Source organism: Stegastes partitus, unplaced genomic scaffold (assembly GCF_000690725.1).
Source record: "Stegastes partitus isolate 25-593 unplaced genomic scaffold, Stegastes_partitus-1.0.2 Scaffold39, whole genome shotgun sequence".
Lineage (NCBI taxonomy): Eukaryota > Metazoa > Chordata > Actinopteri > Pomacentridae > Stegastes > Stegastes partitus.
Window position 1 is genome coordinate 51,223 of NW_007577770.1, and position 23,461 is coordinate 74,683.

General features: G+C 40.5%; 2 protein-coding genes across 2 annotated transcripts in view; one reads left to right on the top strand and one right to left on the bottom strand.

The window, feature by feature from the left end:
• The first annotated feature begins 3,701 nt into the window (after positions 1–3,701).
• On the top strand, positions 3,702–7,819 carry f9a (coagulation factor IXa). Its single transcript, XM_008303553.1, has 8 exons — positions 3,702–3,798; positions 4,014–4,201; positions 4,289–4,313; positions 4,411–4,524; positions 5,727–5,861; positions 5,939–6,210; positions 6,345–6,468; positions 6,968–7,819. Exons 1-8 carry the CDS (start codon positions 3,702–3,704, stop codon positions 7,555–7,557), a joined length of 1,545 nt encoding a protein of 514 aa, XP_008301775.1. The 3' UTR covers positions 7,558–7,819.
• Positions 7,820–8,163: 344 nt separating this feature from the next.
• mcf2a (MCF.2 cell line derived transforming sequence a) overlaps positions 8,164–23,461 on the bottom strand; it is a 26,125-nt gene continuing 10,827 nt past the window's right edge. Inside the window, exons 13-30 of the mRNA XM_008304401.1 lie at positions 22,991–23,018; positions 22,143–22,219; positions 21,879–21,964; positions 21,658–21,724; positions 21,389–21,504; positions 19,385–19,454; positions 19,199–19,291; positions 18,871–18,963; positions 18,102–18,227; positions 17,777–17,998; positions 14,934–15,026; positions 14,507–14,585; positions 14,185–14,248; positions 12,847–12,947; positions 12,316–12,428; positions 10,766–10,878; positions 10,444–10,547; positions 8,164–10,343 (exon numbers count right to left, since the gene is read on the bottom strand). Coding sequence (XP_008302623.1) covers positions 10,303–10,343; positions 10,444–10,547; positions 10,766–10,878; positions 12,316–12,428; positions 12,847–12,947; positions 14,185–14,248; positions 14,507–14,585; positions 14,934–15,026; positions 17,777–17,998; positions 18,102–18,227; positions 18,871–18,963; positions 19,199–19,291; positions 19,385–19,454; positions 21,389–21,504; positions 21,658–21,724; positions 21,879–21,964; positions 22,143–22,219; positions 22,991–23,018 — 1,686 coding nt within the window. The 3' untranslated portion in view covers positions 8,164–10,302. The remainder of the gene's footprint in view (positions 10,344–10,443; positions 10,548–10,765; positions 10,879–12,315; positions 12,429–12,846; positions 12,948–14,184; positions 14,249–14,506; positions 14,586–14,933; positions 15,027–17,776; positions 17,999–18,101; positions 18,228–18,870; positions 18,964–19,198; positions 19,292–19,384; positions 19,455–21,388; positions 21,505–21,657; positions 21,725–21,878; positions 21,965–22,142; positions 22,220–22,990; positions 23,019–23,461) is intronic.

The following is a 23,461-nucleotide window of genomic DNA, read 5'->3' on the forward strand; positions in this document are numbered from 1 at the left end:
CTGAGGCCTGGGCTGCCTCCTCTGCCTCGCTATCACAGGAGATACTGTACAGTAGCAATCAATAGCACTGAGCAAGCATCAGAGTTTTTATTATCTACAAGGCCCTGACTCTATCCACCACTGTAGTGACTAATCTAATTGGAGCTGACACAGACTCCCCAGCTGTGCTGTGCTGCCAAAGACAGAGAGAAGACAGAGATGTCAGGGAGATCTTCATAAATCAATAGTCAGTCACAGACAATTTTTCTTCCTTCTATCCATTCATGCATCCACAGCCTCTGTCTAAAATAGTGTACTTCGCCTGCTCCTCTCACAAGTCATCACGTCACTTCTAACAGCTGAAACCATTGTTTCTATTTTCTCCTGCACATACTATAGTAAGCCCGTTCAATGGTCTGCATCCACCCTGCTTTTAAACTAGGCCGAGAGACTATATGTGGAAAGTATACCACTGGTGCTATCAAGCCCACAGATTCTCCACAAGACTCAGCAACAGACTCACATTTAGAAGTATGACTCAACGAGGGCAGCGCAGGGTGCACATGCTCTAATGTTTTGGACTAAAGTTGGAATATCTGTGAGAAAAATCTCCCCAGAAAACTGCGATGAAAGCCTGTTATTCATGGCAGTAGAAATTGGGAATAATATTGTGAGTGAGAATATTATAGCTACTTTACTCTGACATCCATCCTGGCTGGAAAAGATGGAGAAGCTTTCGTACCGAGCAGACAGTGTTAATTACGCAAGTATGAATTATTCAGCCCCTAAACGATTCAGTGAAATATAAATGCCTCCGGTCAATAGTTGCCAACACTTGAGAAGACTTTGGACTCCCTCTGGGGGGATTCCAGAGCCAGTGATGGGCTGCACCTTATATGCCAGACCACAAAATGACACCAGAGTTAAATCTTCAGCTGGCACGCTGAATCAGCGCCCTTCACCACTGATTGCATCATCGTCTTGAGTATTGATTGACCATATTGAGTGATTAGGAAAGTGTCTGAGGACTAAAAAGAAAAAGTCTTTACAGTTTGTATACACTCAGGTGATCTTCAACCTGACTAAATATATCTTTTTATATGTTTATTCTCATGTAAAACTAGGAAGGATCGGTATACACATAAGCCATAGTGTTTAATAGCAAGTTGTTATAAACCAGAGGATGTCCAAACTTGGTTCAGAATAACTGGATTCTTTTGAGTCTCGTCTCAGACGCACATCCAAAAAAAAAAAACTAGCTCTAAACTAACTGTGAAATGACAAACCCTGAGATAAGAAACTCAGAGTTTACGATTCCAGAGCAGCTGGTCACAGTCCTTTCAATCATCTCTGAGTACGTCCACTCTGAGCTGAGCACGCACTTGGTGAATGAAAAAAGCCATCATCAGTTCAAGATCCGATACTACAGTTCACCATGGCAACAGGTAAATAAAGAGCAGAGCCTCCATTTTAATCCAGTTGAGCTGAAATATGAATGTGTGACAATGGTGCACATTAACATAGGAAAAGAATCAGCGAAAGAGCTCAATGAGTTAACACCTCAGACTGGGATTAACATTTTACACTCATTCATCATTCAGCACACTTAGATTTCCTAAACTACTGGAATCTGACTGTATACGATACATTGAATGTTTAAATATATTCAGCTGTAACTGGAAGCAAATCAGAGATGCGTTCATTGACTTGTGATTGTGACCTAAAGGTCTGACAGTAATCATGATTTTGAATAGTTACAGCTGAAAAGGCATCTAGGATAAAACTGACTACAGTTTGACAAACAGTGAATATAGTCAGTGGAATCGCTAAAACAAGTTAAACCTATTTGTTGTCTCTATTCAAAAGCTCTTTTCAGCTGCACTCAGAAATATTATGATGAAATCATAAGAAATATGATAATGACAAATGATTATTCATGGAGTCATGTTGATGTAGCTTCAAAGCTTAACACAATTTGTGTTGTTGTATTTAAAGTGTTCGTGGTAAAATGACCGGACTGACAAACTGCAATTGTCCATAGAGTCACAGAGCTTTCACTAAACCTGCTTTCTTTCAGCCCAGGTGGGACTTAAACATCTCTGACAGATACAAAAATCTGTCAAACTTTCATATGATTTTTTATCGTCCTGTCCGTCACACATTTGTGATTGTTTGCTGGACTGGTTTGAAAATAAAGAGGAAACTTATAGTAAAATACCTTTACACTATACTGTATTCTATACTCACACCTTTACTACTTTGTTTGCTTCAACCGACAGAGCTGTTGGTGGTGTTTGATGTCTTTGGCTTCAAGGCTCTGCAGCAATGAAACATGTGATGGGATACATGATCCTATTACCAGACTGTGGCTGCATTTACTGAGGTGTATGTGCGCCATCTTGTGGTGTAAAGTTCAAAGTACATCTTCATATTTCTTGGGCCTGGTCACCAGAGTCCTGGAGAAAATTATCCCAAAAAGAATGCAGACTAAAGTCGGACTGATTTATTGTCACAATGTTGTTTTTTTTTTGTTTGTTTTTTTTTACTTTAGCCAACTGCTTGTGCATCAGTGAGAACCGGCACTGAGACACAGACACATTCTACAATAAATACTGACAGGATGGCTTTAATGTTCACAGCCAAAGAGGTACATCTGTACAGCACATAGACACAAGAGTTTAATTTTTTAAAAACAACACTGTCACAAACTAAACAGAACTGTTATATGCATAATATAAATATGAAAGGTGGATTGCTGTACGTGCTATTCTAATACAGCATTTAAAAAACAACAACAAAAACAAAAAAAACATACTAAATATAATTTTAAAATCTCATACATTGACAACAAATCTTCTCCAGATCAATCTATCCTGAGGTTTACATGTAAATGAGTAAAACAAATGTGATGACAAAATCAATTAATTGTCCTAATCATCCATCCATCCATTATCTATACACCGCTTAATCCTCACTAGGGTCACGGGGGGCTGGAGTCTATCCCAGCTGACTTAGGGTGAAGGCAGGAGACACCCTGGACAGGTCACCAGTCTATCACAGGGCTACACTTAGAGACAGACAACCAAGCACACTCACATTCACACCTACGGACAATTTAGAATCACCAATTAACCTCAACATGTTTTTGGACTGTGTGGGAGGAAGCCGGAGAACCCGGAGAGAACTCACGCTGCACGGGGAGAACATGCAAACTCCACGCAAAAACATTCCGGTGCCCCCACCGGGACGCGAACCGGCAACCTTCTTGCTGGGAGGCAACAGTGCTACCAACTGCGCCACCCTGCAGCCCTGTCCTAATTATAATATAGTAATTATCAGGGCAGAGTATTGGTCCTGATTTGACCTAGTTAGCAGACGGGAACATTGGCTCAACCTGGGAACTGTCCTAGGACAAGAGGTGAAATCAGGGCATAAGTCATAACAGGCAGACGTTTACTTTTTTAAAGCCCCATTTTGAACTGAACATTGCAATCTTTTTAACTTTGATCTAACCGGTCTGACTAACTGGTTAATCCTCCGTTCTTTTATTCCACAGTGTTTGATGATTAGCTAATAAACATATATGTAGTCCAGAGGAAATCCCCAGTGGCCTTTTTGTGCGTGTTGATGTTGACACACTAGTTTTTCTAGAATGTGTTTTTCTCTGAACAAACACAACTAATTGTGAGTCATGTGCAAACACACATTTGTACTTTGGAGTGATGGTCCAGTGTGTTTCTGTCAGGATGTCACAGAAGTCTGGAATGGCACTCGTCTCTTTGTTTCTTTTGTTTTTGGACTTTCAGCTGGGCTCAGGAGGTATTTTGAGATTTTCTGTGATGCTTGTAAAAATAATGACTGTCCAGCTTGAGGGGTTTATTTTAGTTGTAAAGCTTTCCCAGTCTTACTTACTTCTTGTGGTGTTGTAAGTAGATGTGACAAGTACTTTTTATTTAGTCATATAAAAACAGAATACCTCTAATCTATGTATTTGCTGTCGAGACACTGTATTCTGTCCCTTCGCTCCACTCCAGCCCCTGCTCCAGCTGCAGGCCCAGTGTTTCTCTCCGGTCAGGCTGCCGACAGCGTTCTGCGGAGACACAAACGTTATAACACTGGTGTGTTTGAGGAGCTGCTGCAGGGCAACTTGGAAAGAGAGTGTATAGAGGAAGTATGTGACCTGGAAGAAGCAAGAGAGACATTTGAGAATGATGAAAAGACTGTGAGTATTTGTTTATTTTAGTAGTGTTTTCCACATATTATCTTCTTTGCTGGCTGTATTTATCAGTGGCATTACTCTGTATTGTAGATGGAGTTCTGGGCAGGATATGTAGGTATGTAATGACTTTTTCTTGGAGCAATTTTGTCAGACTTGCTTTTATGTAAAGAATCTCACAATGTTATGAGATGACTGTGTTTGCGTTTCCTCAGATGGAAATCAGTGTAAACCAAACCCATGTCTGAACGAGGGGTCATGTAAAGACCAAGTTGGCGACTACACTTGCACATGTGTGTCTGGATTCACTGGCAGGAACTGTGAGATTGGTAAGTGAATGTCCAGTGGCTGGATATAAAAATGGGATCAAACTAAATTGTTTTTTGTTGGGCTTTTTTTCGCTACACGACCTACATTTTCTGAGAATATGATATCACACCTGATCAGATCACAGTCTCAAAGGATCAACAGCCAGATGCCTTTTTTTTTGTTCTCCTTCTTGCTAAATTCAATCAGTAGCTCACATCCAGCGTCTGTCTGGTTTTAGATTCCAAAATTAGATTGTTTTTCTTTTATGGATATTCTAAAAACAGCAGTTGAAATGCCCTCTCTGTGAGCAGCATTTACCTGAAATACACTTTTTGTAACACAGAGTTGGTACCTTTGAAAGAAAGTTTTTTTTTCACGTCCGTCCTAAAATGACAATCACATGCCCATAGGGCAGTGAAACAAAAAGTGCTTGCTAGAATTATTCCTCCTGTACACACCGGTTAGTAAGAGATCCATTCCAAATGTGTTTCCAGTCGATGTGATTGTAGACATACTCCATAGTTCAGCAAGTTCTGCACAAAAAAACATGGATGTTCAGAAGAAAATACAAGCCTCTCAGTATGTGGATGTCCCCCAGAGTTACGGTTCTTTCTTTGTGTAACTGTGATATTAGAAAAAGGGACTCTTTGTACATTTATTTCATCAGACAGGTACATAGGAATGTATGAGCCTTACCAAAAGTTTCACATTCACTCCCACACTGTTGTAAAATACATTTAGGTCTCCAGAATACGTGTAGCATGAATATACGCATTAAACTGGTACATTGGTTAATGAGCCTGCCAACTTATGTGTATATTCATGTATTTATTACACTGTCTGGTACTGGACAATGAACCTCAACAGTTTAGAAAGTGTGCAGAAGTCTATTTGAAAGTTTTGTAACTGTCCCTTCACCACAACTCAGTGAGTGTTAGAAAAACGTGAGGAGAAGCATTTTGTCCTCAAAAAAGACTGTCATTTCTGGAGACACCCACTCGATTTACCTTCTCATCTTAAAGCCTCTTTCTAACTTCAGAAAAACTGTTGATTTTGTCTTTATCGCTTACACTTTGAACAGCATTTTAACAACTGCAAAACCTGTATCCTGTCCTCATATAGTGCAGGTGACAAAACAGCACAGCGCTGGATCTTGATGACATGTCATTTAACATATTTATTCAGAAGATAGTTTTGAATTAATTATGTGTTTTTCTTTCAGTTGTAGCAAGAAGATGTGATGTTAATAACGGAGACTGTATGCATTTCTGTGAATCAATGGGAACCTTTGGGGCGAAATGCTCCTGTGCGACAGGATACAAGCTGATGCAGGATGGAGTCAGCTGTGAAGCAGAAGGTATCTGTGTATTCTTAATGAATTTTCATCTAAATATCATAGCAATGACTCTAAATCCTCTTTTGTCACATCAACAGTTGAATTCCCGTGTGGCAGAACAGCCCTGAAAACGGCAAGCACAGTATTTACAAGGTCTTTGTTCAACTATGGGAATTCCAGCCTACAGAACAACACTTCACTGACCACCACCACCACATCCCCTCCCTCGACTCTGGCCGCGAGCGCTGAGGATTACCAGGCCACAAATGATACCGAGGTCGACACGGCGTTCTTCTTTCTGCAGCCATCTCGGCCTTTTAAACGCATCGTCGGTGGTCAGGAGGTGGTTCCAGGAGAAATCCCATGGCAGGTAATGTGTGCAGGTTCAAGAGTCTAATGCAAGCAGGGAGAATGTTAGAGAGAGCCCACGAGGGAAAAGGAACAACTGTAATATGTTCAATTTCCTGCAGGTATTCAAAGCTCTTTTCTCCCTCTTTTATTCAGGTAGCCTTAGTGGCACGCTCCAGCGGTCAGTTATTCTGTGGGGGCTCCATTCTCAGCGAACGCTGGATTATTACTGCTGCTCATTGCCTGGTGGAGGCAGGAGGCTCTTTCTCAATCAGAGTGGGTAAGATTCACAGCAGACACATGATAAGAAAGCTCTGTTTGAAGTGGAGTGTGAGCACTAGCTACTTTGATGACTGATAAATGATTTAAATCAAGCAAATAAAAAAGATACCTAAAAATATCTGGTTTTAGTTTCCCAGTTGTGTAATTTGTTGCATTTCTTCATCTTGTGTGATAGAAACTGAACAGCTTTGGGTTTTGGTCTCCTTCAGTTAACGTCATTGTTTGTACTAGACCTTTTCATCATTTCTTGAATTTTTTAGGCCAATTAATTAATTACTTATTTAATTAATCTAGAAAATAATTAGCAGATTATTAGATAATAATAGCTTGCTATTGGAGTCCTGGTGTAGTTATTTGTATCAGACTGTTTCTTGTATCTATTTAAACTTTGAATTCACACAATAATTCCTTTGCAATCTACTCTTGTGCATCCATTTTGTGTGTTTTATTGTAAAGTAAAACAGGGAATCAATAATATGTGATAACTCTGACTACAGGGGAGCATAACATCCATATCAACGAGGGCACAGAGCAGGATTATGACGTGTTGGAGCAGCACGTACACCCACGCTACAACGCTACTGTGAGCCTGTACAACCACGACATCGCCCTGATCTATCTCAAAACCTCCATCACCTTCTCCACAACAGTGCGACCCGTCTGCATAGGGCCCAAGGCTTTCACCGAGGCCTTGGTGAAGGGCTCCTCCCCGGCCACAGTCAGCGGCTGGGGGCGAACACGCTTCCTCGGAGCCACGGCCAGCACCCTGCAGAAAGTCGAGGTTCCCTTCACAGATCGGACAGAGTGTAAACACAGCAGCAGCGCCAGGATCACTTCTGTCATGTTCTGCGCAGGATACTATGACGAGGCCAAAGACGCCTGTCAGGGCGACAGCGGAGGTCCTCACACAAACAGCATTCATGACACATGGTTCCTGACAGGCATCGTGAGCTGGGGGGAGGAATGTGCCAAAGAGGGGAAATATGGCGTGTACACCCGGCTGTCTCTTTATTACCGCTGGATAAACCATGTGATGGGATTAACCAAACACAGGCTGGCAGTTGATTTGGAAGATCCTGACCCTTAAGTTTAAAGATTAGAGATTTTGAAAATACAGATGTATTGCATGTCAAATACAGTATATGTTAAAAAAAAAATGGCAAGCTATTTTTACTTGTGTGCTAAAAGAATTGGAAGCCAGTGGAATCTGAACACACAACTGGAAGGTCTAAAATCTGCAAAAAGCAACAGACCCATACAAGTCTAACATGATCTTTTTGAAGAAACTGACAAACCTGAGCAGTAGGGCTTCTACTTTTTGCTTTAAAGAAGATGTCCAAAAAAACCCAGAACCTGTGTAATTAACATTGATTGAATCAATTCCAAAATACAAATTACCCACAAAAGCAAAATACGTCATAAAGAATACATGGCAAAATTTTTATATATGAATATGTGTATAAAATTTCAAAGATACTTTCATGATTTAGTATGTTCTTTTATACTATGTTGAATAAAAAGTACAAAAACACCGAATTCAATGCACTGACTGTGTACAGTTTCTTAAAACACATCGCTTCCATCTGCTGCTGAGGAAATCTTTCTCAACTAGTGCTATTTAATGTCAAGGAATCAAAGACGACCTCTGAAAACCCAGGCTTCAAATTATATATGACCAAAAGCTCTCAAGAAGAGAAGAGTCTGCATAAGTTTATTACATAAGCCAACTTCCAGTGAAACGACAGCGCAGAAATAATTGATTAAATCAGAGTGTGTGAAAAAGATTAGCCTTAGTTTTCAGCCAAACACATCACCATGTGAAAACAACAGTTATTTCCATTATTTAACAAAAAACAAAACAAAACAAAAAAAACAATTATTGCAATAAATACCTTATTTTCATTGGATTGTTTTTAACAAACTTAACCAAAGTTGTACAAAAAAAATAAATAAATAAAAGCGAGTGTCGAGCAGTGACTGCTCTGTGTGCAGTTGCCATGCATTTTCATGAAAAGAAAAGTTCAGCAACAAGCTTAGGCTACTTGGCTCATTGGGATACATCATATTTCAAGCAGTTTTTTTTTTTGTTTTGTTTTCCAACCTGGAAAATCTGTGCAAATTCTGCAGCATTTTGGATTGAAGTGACAAAGAAACCATGTGATTGTGTCGTATAGGCCAAAAGGAAAAATAAAGGGGGTTGCTGTAGCAGAGTCAAGCATAGCTCCTGTAAATATATGGAGACATAATTTCATTTGGGACTACACAGATACCTCACAATATGAAGGAACAACATGACAGCAAAATAAATAAATTAACAACATAGGAAATACGTAGTGTGCAGCGGTCCCTGCTGCTTTCTTGACTCATTTCCATATCAAACGCAGCGTATCAAAGGCAGCCTTCAGACCGGGGCCTCAATTTGATGTGGTAAATTCATATAAGCCTGCAATCAATATTTAATTAAGTGTTCGACACAGAGGGTATATTTCATGTTGGCTGTATGATCCCTTTTAATGGGGAGCCCGAGATTAACTGAGCTGTAATGCTGAGGAGGAAACAATCTGCCTCAGCGATGAAGGCGTACACACCGCATCATCTTTCTCTCCCTCACTTTCCTGTGATTGACTGACAGGCGGCTCCCAAAAGATCCTGAAGAAAAATGACAGTATTTTGCGCTCGGTGGCACACGCCTCCCATTTGTCTACGGCACACACAGAGGAATACGTTGCCATCAATCTTCATCATGTCCGTCTGTGTCTTACATTACCATCGCTGACATGTCAACCGCTGCCTGCACGCAGGAGGGGGGGCTGTGTCTCCCCCTGCCTTCCTAATACATCATACATTCAAGATAAACAAAGGAAACAACAGCTAGAATCAGGGGAAGTACACAGTAAGTGAGGTAAAGCAGCAAGCAAAGAACACATTCAGTAGACAATAGGTGGATTTTACCTTCTATTGTCCTTCCACCCTTGTAAAGTGCCTGTTGAACATTTGTGAGGTCAGTTTAAAGCAAGAACTGGGTATTTGATTTTGCAAACAGTACATACAAGAGACTCCAAAAGAGCAGGAATAAAAAAGGCATTATGGCATGGCACATTTTGGCATTTTAACTCCCAGACTGTACAGAAGAGTGGTGCCGAAAGAACGAGATATAAGAAAAATACAATGTAGTAGTTCGATGGAAAAATGTCAACTAACTAACACAGAAGGTGAGACACTGAGGTACAAGTAAATGTTAAAAATTATACCCTTTATGTACAACAATCTCCGTTTTAAGAAATGTTTCAGGCAAATCCTGGATTAGCATCCGTCCAGCACCAGACAAACAAACACTCAAGCACTCAGTGACACCGTAACCTCAAGTATGAGCTGGAATGAAGAGTCCACAGGTTGTGAAGTGACCCACTGCAAACTCACGTCTTGACTGCATGCGTTGCAGGTGGAGAGCCAGAGGGACAAGATATTATTCACTGATCAGAAAAGAGGAAGACCAAACAGGATCCAGCTGTACCAGGCCATTGATTGTCCAAACGGGGGCTATTACATCTCTTGTGCATTTGTGCTGGTGCCTCTGCACATTTTCACTATCAGGAAACTCGACGTCAGGGGATCATCAGTCAGAGCCACCAGGAGAAAAATCAGGTCTGTTGATTCCCACATTTTTCTCCTTAATGACTGAACTGTGCCGACAAAAGCAGACAGACACTGGGAGGTGAAGAGAGAGTGGCTGATAGTGCATCAGTTATGAGACAGCTATGACTCAGTCTTTGCTTTCTGTCTGTTCATCATCCACAGGTACATATTAAATTCACATTCTGTGCTTTCTTCTCTACGGGGAGCTGAGCTTTCTCGCCTTCAGGTTCCCCGGGTCTACAAGAAAACACACAGACTTTAGAGGAAGAAAATCAAAGTTTAGAAAGACGTATGACTCAACATTACACTGTCACGGAAGTCCATGTCTTTTCTTTACCCCCTAGTCTGGAGGAGTGTTCTCGGCTGCTGTCTCCTATAATCAGCTTCAGGCTGGCAGCTGCTATGAAGCCCTCCTGTCGCCGGCTCAGATTTTTCACCAGCCTTTCCACAGGGATGGAGAGAGTGTTGACATGGGGGAAGGAAAATAAGGAGAGAAGGGGAGAAACTAGATACATAAACATTGCAACCAGGTTTAGCTGTGTTTTAAGCACCTTCATAGAGCTACTTTTTCCAGACACTGTTGTCCTTCTAATGTGAATAGTTTGCCTGATCACTTGACAGAAGGGTTTACTGAACTTCATGTGTGGCTGAAAACTCACCAGCGCCCCCTGTTGTCTTCACATTGTAGTTGGATGACGTCTCCACATTTAATGGTGATGCTGTCTGGTCCATTTTGGAGACAGTCAGCTAAAGCCCTATATCTGCCTGGAGACTGACACAGAAGGAAAATTGTCAGGCACAAAGTAAGTAGAGCTGAATTTATATGGTGGACTTCTTTATAGAGCACTTTTGCAAGCTGAAGTTGCAAAGTGTGCCATGAGAACATACTGTTAAGCACAAGATATCAGACGGGAACAATGTCAACAGGCACAATGGCTACAAAATAGATTTAAATCTGAGGTCAGCCAATAAAAAAATACTTTAAAATAAATAAATAAATAAATATTTGGAAAACTAAAAGGCTATAAATGCCAGTTTGATTGGATAATTTTATTGAAAGAGATAGACTTCCAGTTATAGTTCTGATGTAAAGATACTGTAATGCAAACGTGTGCAGGTTTATATGAACACATCACCTCAGAAATATACAGTACTCGGGGGCTTAGAGTGTATAACGCCTAATAGGGCGCAAAAGAGGGAAAACTGACACTTTGTTGGAAGACTTGTACAGCATTATATAGTAACATAAATACTAATAACAACAATCTGAGTGTAAAGAAACAGAATCACTTCTTTATTTTTTGGGGGGGAAAAAAATCTGATGGGATCAAATGTGACGTCTTATTTAGTGTATGGTTAGATTATTAGTGATATCTGTGTGGTCTTTCGTTGTTTAATTGTCTGTTGTCATTGCAGAATAAAAGCATAGTGCTAATGTATGATAGTTATTAATCATCACGTTTGTTCCTGTCACATTTTTCACTCACTGTGGAATCATGTTTGCAAACAGCAAAACCACTGTTAGAAGTAGAGAAACTCAATAATATCTTCTGTCTAGTATAACTAAGTTTACATGCCATAAATGAAAAAAGATAGTAAGAAAATAATATGGATTCAACATGTACAAAATCTTTGCAAGTACCCAGAGATGTTACGGCTCTACATACTATAGATATTTTAGATTTTATTTTGTACATGCACCTCTCTCCTATTTGCTCTGTGTGAAGAATGAATGTACAGTGTGTTCAGCCTAGTTCAGCCAAATAATCTCTCAGTTTTGGACACAAGACTTTTGATTACAGCTGAGTCAAACATGGCATCTCAATTGCAACCACAGAAGTTTTTTACAGAATGTAGTTCTTACAAACTGTTTATTTTTCATGATTTTTTTCAAATGAAACTGTTTTCGGTGAAATACAATTTTAAGCATGGATTTGGTTATTTTTTTCAGAAGAACCCAGACATCACACATGGTTATTTCAAGGACTGTCAGAGAGTTGAAAATCTAAAGATTTATTTTGTTTTTCTGGCACTGATAAATAGTGAAATCTTAGCTTTTTTTTTGTTTGTTTGTTTGTTTTTTAAAGATAACATTAATTTCAAACCTGCTGGCAGGTTTTGAGCTCCAGAGGGTTAATAAAGGCAGAGTGTTCTCTATTACAACTTATAATGTACTGTATTGTACTGACGTTACTACGGTTGGTCTCACCAGTTGCACCAAAACCTCGTCCTCTGTGTCAGATGGGTGGAAGCCGTCCCGACCTCCAGGCCACTCCTCCAGACCCTCGCAGATGTCTACCGAGTGATGAGCTCCGGGCCAACCTTAGACACAGACAGGAGTTGAGCTGTTAAAGACACTGATGGACACATTCTTCAGAACATTACAACCTTAAAAGGCACCATGTAGATACTTAGTAACCACATTATAATGGCCCCTTTTGTCACTTACTGGGAAATTAACAAGAACGTGGAATCAAAAGCTAATCTCAGTAGCTGGACCTTTTTGCCCCAAATTCCTCGACGTACCTGGTTCTTCAGGTCAAAGTACACCTGAACTGCTGAGGGGGGGAAAAGTCAAATAACTACATTAGTTTATGTTTATGAAGAATATCAGCAATAGCAGTGCAACAATGTGCAAAGCAAGTGTGATTTGAATCAGTTCTCCTAAGATTTTCTCCAATTTAGTTACTAAGTATCTACTTGATTATGAGATAAACAAGTTGGGTTGAGATGGACTCACTCCTACGGTTGTGCTGGTGTTTAGGAGAGTGTGGCTGGGGGTCTGGACTGCTCCTCCCTGACTCAGTGTCCTCTGAGCTCACTGACGCTCTCTGCTGCTTGCTGTTAAAATAACACAGAACAACACTTGTCACCAAATGCTGAGACACACTCAGGATAGATGTCATCCTCAGCCATACAATCTGAGGTCAGCTTCCTGAATCTTACTCATACAAGAATAAGACGTGAGAATAGCAAAAGCTGGCCCCAGATCACTTTCAAGAACAACTCTGTCCTGTTGTTTCTCACACGGCACCAGCCAGACAGCACAGAACACACAGCAGCCATGTGCAAGCCTCTCTGGAAAAGGTGGGAAGTAGAACTTGCCGACACAGTGTCCACTCAGCATGTGTCATCACAAGGGAAGATCTGGTCTCGATTTATTAAGATCCAAATTTAGAGATTTGGTCACTTCATTAGTGGAGGCAGAATGTTTCTGGGAAGCAAATTCTTACAGATGCCTGATCAGATCTCAAAAAACGAGTCCCATCTTAAAAAGCAGCTGTCATGAAAAAAATGAAGAAAATTCATGGAATGAAACTCAAACTCTTGTTTTGTTTGCCCTTTGCATTACATGCAAAATAGCAAATCTGAGATGCAGAAATAAGAGCGGTTGTTTTTTTTGATACCATGTTAGGAAGCCATGGAGGAGCTGCTGAGACACTGGCCTCTCAACGCAGCAAGGCAGCGCGGGGATCAGTTATGAACCACAATGGAGGCTGTAAAAAGGGGGTGCAGCTGACGATCAGTATGCAAACACAGCAGCCTGGAGGGGGTTTGGTTTCCCCAGGATGGGCCAGGTGGGTCATGCCAGGGTGAGGCGAGCCAGGCTGGGCCAGGCTGAGTTTACCACTGAGCGTTACGGCAGGTCAGTGGCGCTGGGGGCAGTGGCGGGGGCGCGGCCGGGGCCGTTGCCGGGGGCTTCGGGGACGGGGGCTCCGGGACCGCAGGCAGAGAAACACGTCAGCCGACAGCGAGACAAAGTCCAGCCCCGGCAGACAGCCCCTGGGAACCCCTCTGGACGGCCGCATGCCCCTGCAGGTAGGGGATGGCAGGAGTGGGGAAAGGCAACTAGACAGCAGTGAACAGAGTGGGGGGCCTGGGCCCGTCGTCACACACCGCTACACACAGAAGCCTTGTACTAGGGCAACGTGGAATGACAGTCACATTCACTCAAGCTTTTTGCACATGTAGTAGCACTGTGTGTTTTTCATATTTGTGTGTGTTTGTACGTTTGTGTGTCTACAGTCATGCGCTTAACACACTGTGACTGTGTCTGTAATCAACCAGTGGCACTGACCTCTCAGGGAGCGGCGGAGAGAGCTGCATGTGTTCGACCATTTGGCCATGTTGATATGCTTCATCTGTGTTGAGAAGAAGAGGGGCAAGGTAATGTGAGATGACATAAAGACAGTTCAGTTTCTAAACAGGATCCAGTTGTATGTTCATTCCTTCGTACTGGGAGCAGCAACTGGTTAGGAAACTGGACGCACAAAAGCTCACTTATTGGCCATGGAGCCTTTAACCACATCTCATGCTCCCTGGAGGCTGAGAGAATCGGTTTAAAGCGCTGACCTTTGTGCTCAGAATATTTGCTCGTATAACTTAAGTAGCTCACAGACCTCGAAGCAGCTTTTGCTGGTTGGTTAGAATTCTTCGGAGCTCATTGAGCCAGGCCATCTTCACCTCCACTGTAGGAGCCTGAGAGACAACAGAAACATTACAGGTTCTGCATGTATATTTCTGTCCAGCTACAATCTCACCATTTCTTCTATAAGGCATCTCCTTATAGTTCATATGATTAACCATTTGTCTACTAAAGGTCACAAAGTTGTTACAAATATTGATCACTATTTCCTACAGTGCAAATACTTTTATGATTAAGAATATGAAGCCCCATTTTTACTTAATGATCATTAGCCTAATATCAAAGCCGTTTCTGATTAAGCTTCACAGTCAGAGTAAGAAAGGACTAAACCACCGGCAACTTATTCTTACTTGGCTCTGAAAATGCTTGCATTAAACTTTGGGTTTTTTTAGACTCCTCACCTGAACCACATACACTTCCTCCCTGCCACTGTACCAGATCTCAAACTTCTTCACATCTCCCTTGACGTTCTCTGTGATCCCCACAGCAGTCATCTGCCAAGAGACATACACTGTTTACAGCGACACATACACACACAGCGTTAGGAAGAGCAGCGCAAACAGCACATTGTACATCAGAGTTACATCATGTAACACATCTGTCCTGTCACAACACAAACATTTGCACTCGCACACACATGCACACACACACACCTCCGCCGTGCAACTGCTTCCTTCCCACATTCTCAATAATAAATCAAGAGCTGCAGTCGTTGGTGTGACACCAGCTGTGACACCCTCCAACACACATGAAAAAAGAAGTGATAGAGGAATGCAACACAGGCCTGGACTATGAAACAGAATTTGGGGTTACAGGGAAAGCTATAGATTCAACTCTGGGTTTAAAGGCTACAGTGGTGATTTACTTCTCACATCACCACGGTAACCTATCCTGCTTAACTTATCCTACTTCAGAGAGGGTTATCTTGGAGATAACAGACCAATGCATACAAAAACTCTGCAATACTATTCGTTCCTGTGGAGCTTGGTGCACGGATAGTGTGTATGGAGAACCAAAAGTGCCATAAACTGCCTCTGTATGCACTCGTTATGAATTAAAACACCACTTATTATGCTGTCAAAGGCCAAAACAAGGCCACTTTTTGACAATGACGGCTGTAAAAAGCAGTGCTCATTGACTATATAGAGCTTCTTCTTTTGTTAACGTGCACTCCACAGAGTAAGAAAGCAGCATCGTAACAGTTTGTACGCTGCATTTTCTTAATATGTGCATTTAAGAAGCGATATTTTATGGCTCTTTTAGTTTTTGAAGATATGCACATAAGACTTTCTAACATTTTTTCCCCCCTAACATGCATAGATGTAGATTCTAAGTCAAGGGGAACACCAGTTTTCTGTACGTTAGTTTAGTTTTCAATTCAATTCAAATAACTTTATTCAACCCATATGGGCAATTCAAAAGCACACTGAGTAGTTCAATGTAAAATGGAGGGAAAGAAAGAAAAAATCACAATAAAACCACATAATAAATATCTTTATAAATACGTATCTAAATTGCTCATATACAGTGCAGTGCATTTGTGAAAGAGTCCAGCAATTCCATGAAGAGCTAGAGAGAAGTTCAATATAGTTCAGTTCAGAGTAACTGAGATTGGGGGTATGGGAGTGGAGGGTATGGGAGTGGAGGGTTGGGTGGGCGTCAGCAGGGAGTCAGCGGGTGAAAGATGGTTGAGCATTGAGAAGAAGAACAGCTCTGGGGACAAAAGTTGCCCTTCTCCTCTGAGTTTTTCTTCCTGATGACTGCAAAAACATTTCAGAGTCTTTTTATTGTACTGTAGGCCTTTGTATAGCCATAGAATCCTTAAACAGAGACTAATTAAAGCACTAAAGCCTCGTACTTGTTGACAATCTAAAAGTTTAAAGTAAAACTGCAGTTACTAGTTTGAATGATGTTTTTAGATTTGTACTTTACTCGCCCACAAGACAGTTTAACACTACCAGGGTTGCAGCTGAAAGAATAAGGCCAAAATTGTCTGACGCATTAAGATAAGCGGCACATTAATTGGAACATGGAATTGTAATTATAGTCAGATGTGCTTATGCTTTAATGATGGGGCAGTGATATTGATAGACCTATTACTTTACGCATACACACAATAAACAGTAACGGCAGCAGCAGCATTGCTTTCTGCCTGTGATATAATTTAAACTCCTCTTACTGGTTAAGGTAAACAGCTCTTTGCAGCTCCACGTTTGGCCGGTCATCTGATGGTAACACTGCCCCTTTTATGTGCTCATACCTAGATTCGGAAACCCTGGGTTGATTGATCAAGTTACTAACCAGCTTCACGTGACCACTTAGCATGACTGTGGTTGTCAGACTCAGAAGCCGGATCATAAAAAGATATTCTGGGTATGTTCAATTTTCTTTGCCATTCAGGCCAGATTTTCTAATCAGCTGGCCAATTTATATATGTTTAAAGATAACATATATGGACACCAATATGAGCTTGGTGTCTTCAGTAGATCAGTTACCTACATAGTTCTGAAACCTAAGAACAGATTGCGTGATATTTTGTTATATTTTACGGTTTCAAGAACCATTTCAGCATGTGTCTCTAGTATTGTGTTCTTTTAACTCTACATTGACTGTCTTTTAAATTATTTTCTTGTACACTCATTTATTGACAGCACATTATAAATACCAAATACTTTCCCCGATAATGAGACATAATCAGACATTTAGTCAAAGTATTTTTTACTGTATGATGTGTACACTACAAAGTGCATGCAGTATATTTTATACTTAACATTCTGAATAATAATTAGATGCAAGAAAATAAATAGAATTTGCATAGTAGAATGCAAATAATGATTTTAGTCAGAATAATAGTGAATAACATTAATATTAATAATATCCGACATGTTCTTATGTCACCAAAATTATTAATTTTATTTTAAAGAGATTCCTTTCCCCACAAAAGTAGCCGGTGGATAATCGCCATGATATGATTTGTTAGTTTCACCATCCTTGTACACCAACTATTAAAACTGACAATCACAGCCCGTTTAAAAATTACTCATAACATGCTTTGAAGCTGCCAAGCTGTCATTTTCTCACAGTTGTGACACCACCTGTCACATAAGTTTACATATCAGCACTAGAACATGTGTTTGATTCTAGTATTTATAGTAAAGACATTTTAACATGTTTTTGTAGGTCAATGTTCCAAAAAAACAGCTTTATTTCTTTAATATGCAGCCAAACAAAGACACGGACCAACCTTGAGACAGTGCTTGAAGCTGTATGAGGAGGTCTTGTCACAGCCGTCTCCATGCTCCTCCCTTCGCTTGCATAAGAGCAGAGCTCTCTCATACAGGAACAGGTGTCTCTGCATTGGTTTGAAGCGAGCTAACTCCTTCATCCGTGTGGGACCTTTCTTGTGGCTGATCCACACACTGAAGGAGCCCTGCATCAACACACGGCCCAGCTCGCAAATGTCACCCTGCATGTGATGGAAGCAGGAATTGATGTGTAAGCCTTCATGTTCTATGATTGTAGCATTTATCCCAAAATAATTAGGATTTCAGAAAGTTTCGGTACTTTACCTCATATCCTGTGATGGCGATCTGATGCATGGAGTCGTTGACTGATTTGAGCAGGTCCAGCATGGCTGTTAGCGCCCCCTGCAGCTCAGAGGTGCCTTCAACATCCGTGCTGTATTTTATTAGCTCCTGAGAATACATACATGCATTAGATTTAGGCAAATAAATGCACGCACAAATGCATGCAAACCCACAGATGAATACAGAGGCTAAGACGCGAAGACTTTAAAGAAACTTGTGGTCACTTCAGTAAAAAGCAACTTGAATTCTCTTTAAGATTCTTGAAGACATCTTACCTCTCATCTGAGAGGTTTTTTTGGTTCTAAATCAGTTACGACTTCCTAAGCCTCTTGGATGAGATTTGAAACCCCTCTAAGAACCTTAAAAGAAAAGTCCAGTTGCTTTTTACTGAAGCTCCAAGGATTAACATGGCCTAGATGACTGAGAATCTGCACAGAGATAATTATATCTGTATGTACATGAGCCCAGTCAGCAGATTATGCGGTAGGAGGTTAATGTATCAGCAGCTGTTTTGTCTGTTTAATTTTTTTATGAGAGTTGTAAAGATACAGAGAGACCTATGAGGAGAAGAAGAAATACATTATAGATATTGCTTGCTGTGTTTGCTGTCTGCAAAATACGGATGTATTTGTCAAGTCCATTTGCTGCTGCTGATCTCCACAGAACACCGCACAAAAAATATGCTGCCTGGCATATACACAGCAGGTATTGACCTTGTATGAATGTGTGTGATATGACTTCGCTTTCTAACCTTGAGCAGCAGCTGATATTTGGTGAGGCGTTGGACGGGTTTTAACAGGTAAGAGTCAAGGCCCAGTTTGTGCTCCAGCTTTTTCTGACACTCCTTCGTGAGAAAGCAAAATTAAACCACAATGAATAATAACGACGAGATTTTTCGATTCTAGGCTGTAATTACTTGATGATCAATTCAGAACTCTAGAGGTACCTGTTTGTATTTGTATGGAACAAGTATGTAATATTTTCAGTAGTTAAAATATTTAAAGCAATCATATATGACACAGTGAAATTAAGAATCATACAAAATTGTTTATGGCATCTGAAATTAAGACAAAGCTGACCTGAAAGAATCCACAGTCAGAGAATTGTCTCCACAGTGCATCAGAGCGCAGCTTGTTCTGACAGTAGCATTCATACATTTGGAAACTTTCTTTCTGGGGAGACAGTGAAGACAAATCTGTTCTAAAAATATGGACATAAACCAATGATTCATTCAATATAAATAAGCTACACATTAATCATCTTACACGCTCCAGAAAACAGGCTCCCACACCCTCAGGAGCCTCTAGGCAGCCTTCCAGGTCCTGGAGGAAAACCCTGGATACCCAAAAAGGTCAGAGGCCAAGAATTAGATCTCATAAGCCAAAAAAATAAAAAAAAGACTGACTGAAACAAATATCTTAACATGCACTCTCCCACACATCAGCCTTGAGGCAATAACTACTACTGTGTATACACAAGATCACTCTACAGACACCTCTCTAGTGACTAATTAATCTCTCTCAGATCTGACTTGTTTCTAACTAGAATCACTTATTTAGAAGTAGATGTGGACCTTAGCAGGAGAGGAGCAACACAAACTAGTGGTTTGCTCATGATATGACTGGAATTATCAGCATTTATGGGTTAAATGAAACAATTCAGTTGGTTGCAAGTGGCTGTAGTTCAATTAAATAACAGCCACAAATGCTTATAGGTCTCATCATCATTATAGCCAAAAAAACAAACAAACATAAAAACCTAACCAACCTTGATTACAGTACATATGAACAAAGTACCAAACGTGAGAGCAAAACTGTATTCAAACTGTTTAACATACAATAACAGTTTGAATACCTTTCAACAGCTCATAAAAAGAAAGAGTGATAAAATGATCATATACCTGCTGATTTTTATATTTTGGGGAGTCCCAAATTTCTTTTTGCTGGTTACACATGGTAACACAGCTATTCCAGGAAAATACATTTATTTTAGTTATTTATTTTGGAACTGTGCCAACTGAGCCTTAAAAATGTGACAGATACTCATTATGAATAGTCATTGCAACAAGTTTAAAAAGAAAGAAAGAAAAAAAAAGCCTCCCAAAACATGGACTGAGTCACCAACAATCAGAGCATTTGACTTTGGTTGAGACCTGTCACTAAAAAACTTGAAATGTTTGAATCTTATTTAAAACTTAAATGATTTCTGTGTCATTATTTATTTAGTTTGTTAAACTTTGCTTTGTTGTGTTTGATTTTCTGTTCTGTCATACAAGATTTAAAGAAATATCACAGGTCAGTTTAAAGAAATATCACAGGTATAGAACACTTGCTGACCTCTCCTGTCTTTTACATGAAAACAAGCATTTTACTTGACCTATGATAGCCCTGTCTGTTGCTCTTTAGCCTGGTTGATCTATTTTATTTTCAAAAAATAAATACATTTAAATTAAAAAAAGAAAGAACGCCCTTACAAGTCTTTAAAACAATGATTTTTGTCATTTTAATCTCAAATGCCACACAGCGGTTTGACAGTGTGCTACACTTAAGGTCCCATATTGTGAAGCTTTTCAACAAATTAGTAAAAGTCTGAGAATGTGTCTTTAAATTTTCAGCTCCAAATATAGTAAAGACATTTAATTTTACTATGACTATATAACCCCTGGTTGTAGCACTGTACTAAGAGGGCTGTGTCAGTGTCTGTAGCTTTAAATAAAGCGAAGCTGCTGCTGACCACGCCCACTTCAGGAAGAAGACTCTCTGTGTCTGCAATTGGTTAACAGTTGACAGCACTGCAGCTGGCATATACATGATTGAGTGTGTGAGACCAGACCTTTGTATCACTTCTTCTGGGAGTGCATAAAGACTCTTGTATTCTAGAAAATAAACAAACCTGGTGAACTATGAGGCAACTGCGTTTTCAGTACCTGGAAGCACTGAGGGAATGAATTTTTTTTTTTTTTTAAAGTTTAAGCTTGACAACTACTGTTTTTTTTTTTTGTTTTTTTTTTTTAAAGTAAAATTCTTACTTGCTTGTAAAGCTGGGAGGCTATTTAGTTGCAGGGGGGCTTGAGAATGGCAAAGTAAACGTCTTTATATCTTAACAGATTTTATTTTACACTTTCAAGTTCAAACCAACCACAAAACACAATAAAAACCTTTAAATCTAACAAGCTATACATTGACTGGTCACTATACATAACAACCATCACCATCCATTTCTGTATGTTTGAACAGGCCTACATGTTATGTGAGTCACTCATCACTTGCCTGCTGTGAAAATTGTAGATCTCAGGCATGTTTCCAAAGAGAATGTCTCTCTTACTGCGAAGTATTGGTGGCAAAAGCCCTGACAGGGCTGGGTTGTCCATTTCAGCCCTGTAGCCCTGTATTTTTACAGCAAAACAATAAAGGATGATTCTTGCAAATAGAATAAAATATGTATTACCAGGAGTAATCTACCAAGAAGGTGTTGGCAACAAACATATGATTAAAACATGAGCGTTTTAGAATTCTTTTTGTGATGTGTGTTTTCTTACCAGCAGCACTGACAGCAGCTCTTCCACGTAGATTCTTTCAGTCTCTATGAGTTCCCTCATCACATGACTGTGACGCCAAACGAATACACACAGACAGAAGTAGAAAGAAAGACGAGAGAGCCAGAGGGCATCATTAGTGCCGAACAAAGAGAATCGCAAAGTAAACAGCATCAAGAGCAGCACTGAGGACAGACAGACAGATGGATGGACGGTTGCCTCACCGCTTCAACAGATCTGGGCTGTCGTCTCCATCCAGACTGTACGACACACAGCTCCGGCTCTCCTGGTAGTCGTGGATCACCTCTATCTGAACACGCCACAGATGGACAGCACTGACTCTTCCATTTGAATTTAAACAAACTGTTAAAATACTGAACAACTTATTGGACCAAACGGGAAGAGTTGGACGAGAAAAGCTGCCAGAATGAGGGGAAATTAATAAATAAAATGAAAAACAAGTGAAATGTTTCTTTATTTCCACTCACTTTTCTAGGGTTGGGGCTCTTTCGGGATGTTTTCTTCCCAGGCAAAGAAATGTCGAACGTGAACTTCAAACCGTCACCTGTAAAAGCCAGATTAACGGCAAGTATAAGTGTAGTTCAAACCCAGGCTATTTCCATACATTCGAAAGACGTGTGCTGAAGAGATCACCCACACTAAATCAAACGCAATCTTTTTTTTTTATGACCGTGTGCGTAGTGTGAACATTACAACCTCAAAGAGATTTCCTTGCCCTACACATGACCCTTTTTTATTTTTTATTTGTTGGCTCGGTAATTTAAAAGAATCCAGTGGTGATGGACATTTCAGGTAATCAGTGATAATAGGTTGCCTCCTCTTAAGGTGTGGCCTGGAACCAGTATGTACAGATCTGAAGCCATGTTTGGCAGAACTGTCAGTGTCCTTTTTGATCCCTGCAGCTGAATCCTTACATGCTGGTCCAAGCTCAACGGAGTGGTTGTATCTTCGCATGTGCCATGTTACATTTGTCAGTGGTGTATGCACGTGTTAGGAGCAAATGCGTGCGTGTGAGCTTGTACCAGATCAAATCAATCAAAGCTTGCCACTTCTCCCTTTATCTCCTCTCTGAAATGGCTGCTGTCCCAAGTATCAAAGGAGCCTCAAAGGGGCTCGTAATCACTCCCACTCTCTTGTTATTACTCTCATTAGTATGACTTCCTCATACAGAGAACAAAACCGTAAAGACATGAATGGACATGGGAGAACACTATTTATCCTTTTACAGTTCTGTATTAAACGAATGAAGACACGTTCAGATAAAACACACACATGCACACATCACATGACACGTACTGTATTAATTGGATGCTACTGTATATGCTCAGCTTTGTGCAGCCTCCCTTGAGACACAGCAGGAGATGAAAAGTTCTTTAATGTATATGAACCACATATGGTTCTCGGGGAGATGTTGTGGCTAATAGAGCAGTCAGGTATTTCCCAGTGGACTGATTATAGCTTCTGCCCTCATTCGGGCTCATTTGTAGCAGCAGTGTGCTCACCCCAAAGGCCATTCAGGAGAAACCTTGGTGCTATACAATGGGAGCCTGTGATGTGTTAATTTAACTCTGGTGCCTAAAGGAAAGAGGGAGAGGGACTGACGCCATAGGGCTTTGGATGAGACCTCATGCTGTGGCTAGAAAACAGTCGTGGGCTGGTATTTCTAGTTGATTTGAGAAAAGCGTAACGTTTATGCTGCAAATCTGTGCACCCTATCTGAAGACAAGAGCTGTTTCATCTATTGTGACAAAGATTGCTGTTTGTGAAGTGTGCATGAATTAGGTGA

Bases quoted from the DNA above. Each gene is read 5' to 3' on its own strand.
- f9a (XM_008303553.1), top strand. From the start codon at position 3,702: ATGGTCCAGTGTGTTTCTGTCAGGATGTCACAGAAGTCTGGAATGGCA. The intron at 3,799-4,013 runs GTATTTTGAGAT...GCTCCACTCCAG, and splicing joins CTTTCAGCTGGGCTCAGGAG to CCCCTGCTCCAGCTGCAGGC. The intron at 4,525-5,726 runs GTAAGTGAATGT...TTTTTCTTTCAG, and splicing joins TGGCAGGAACTGTGAGATTG to TTGTAGCAAGAAGATGTGAT.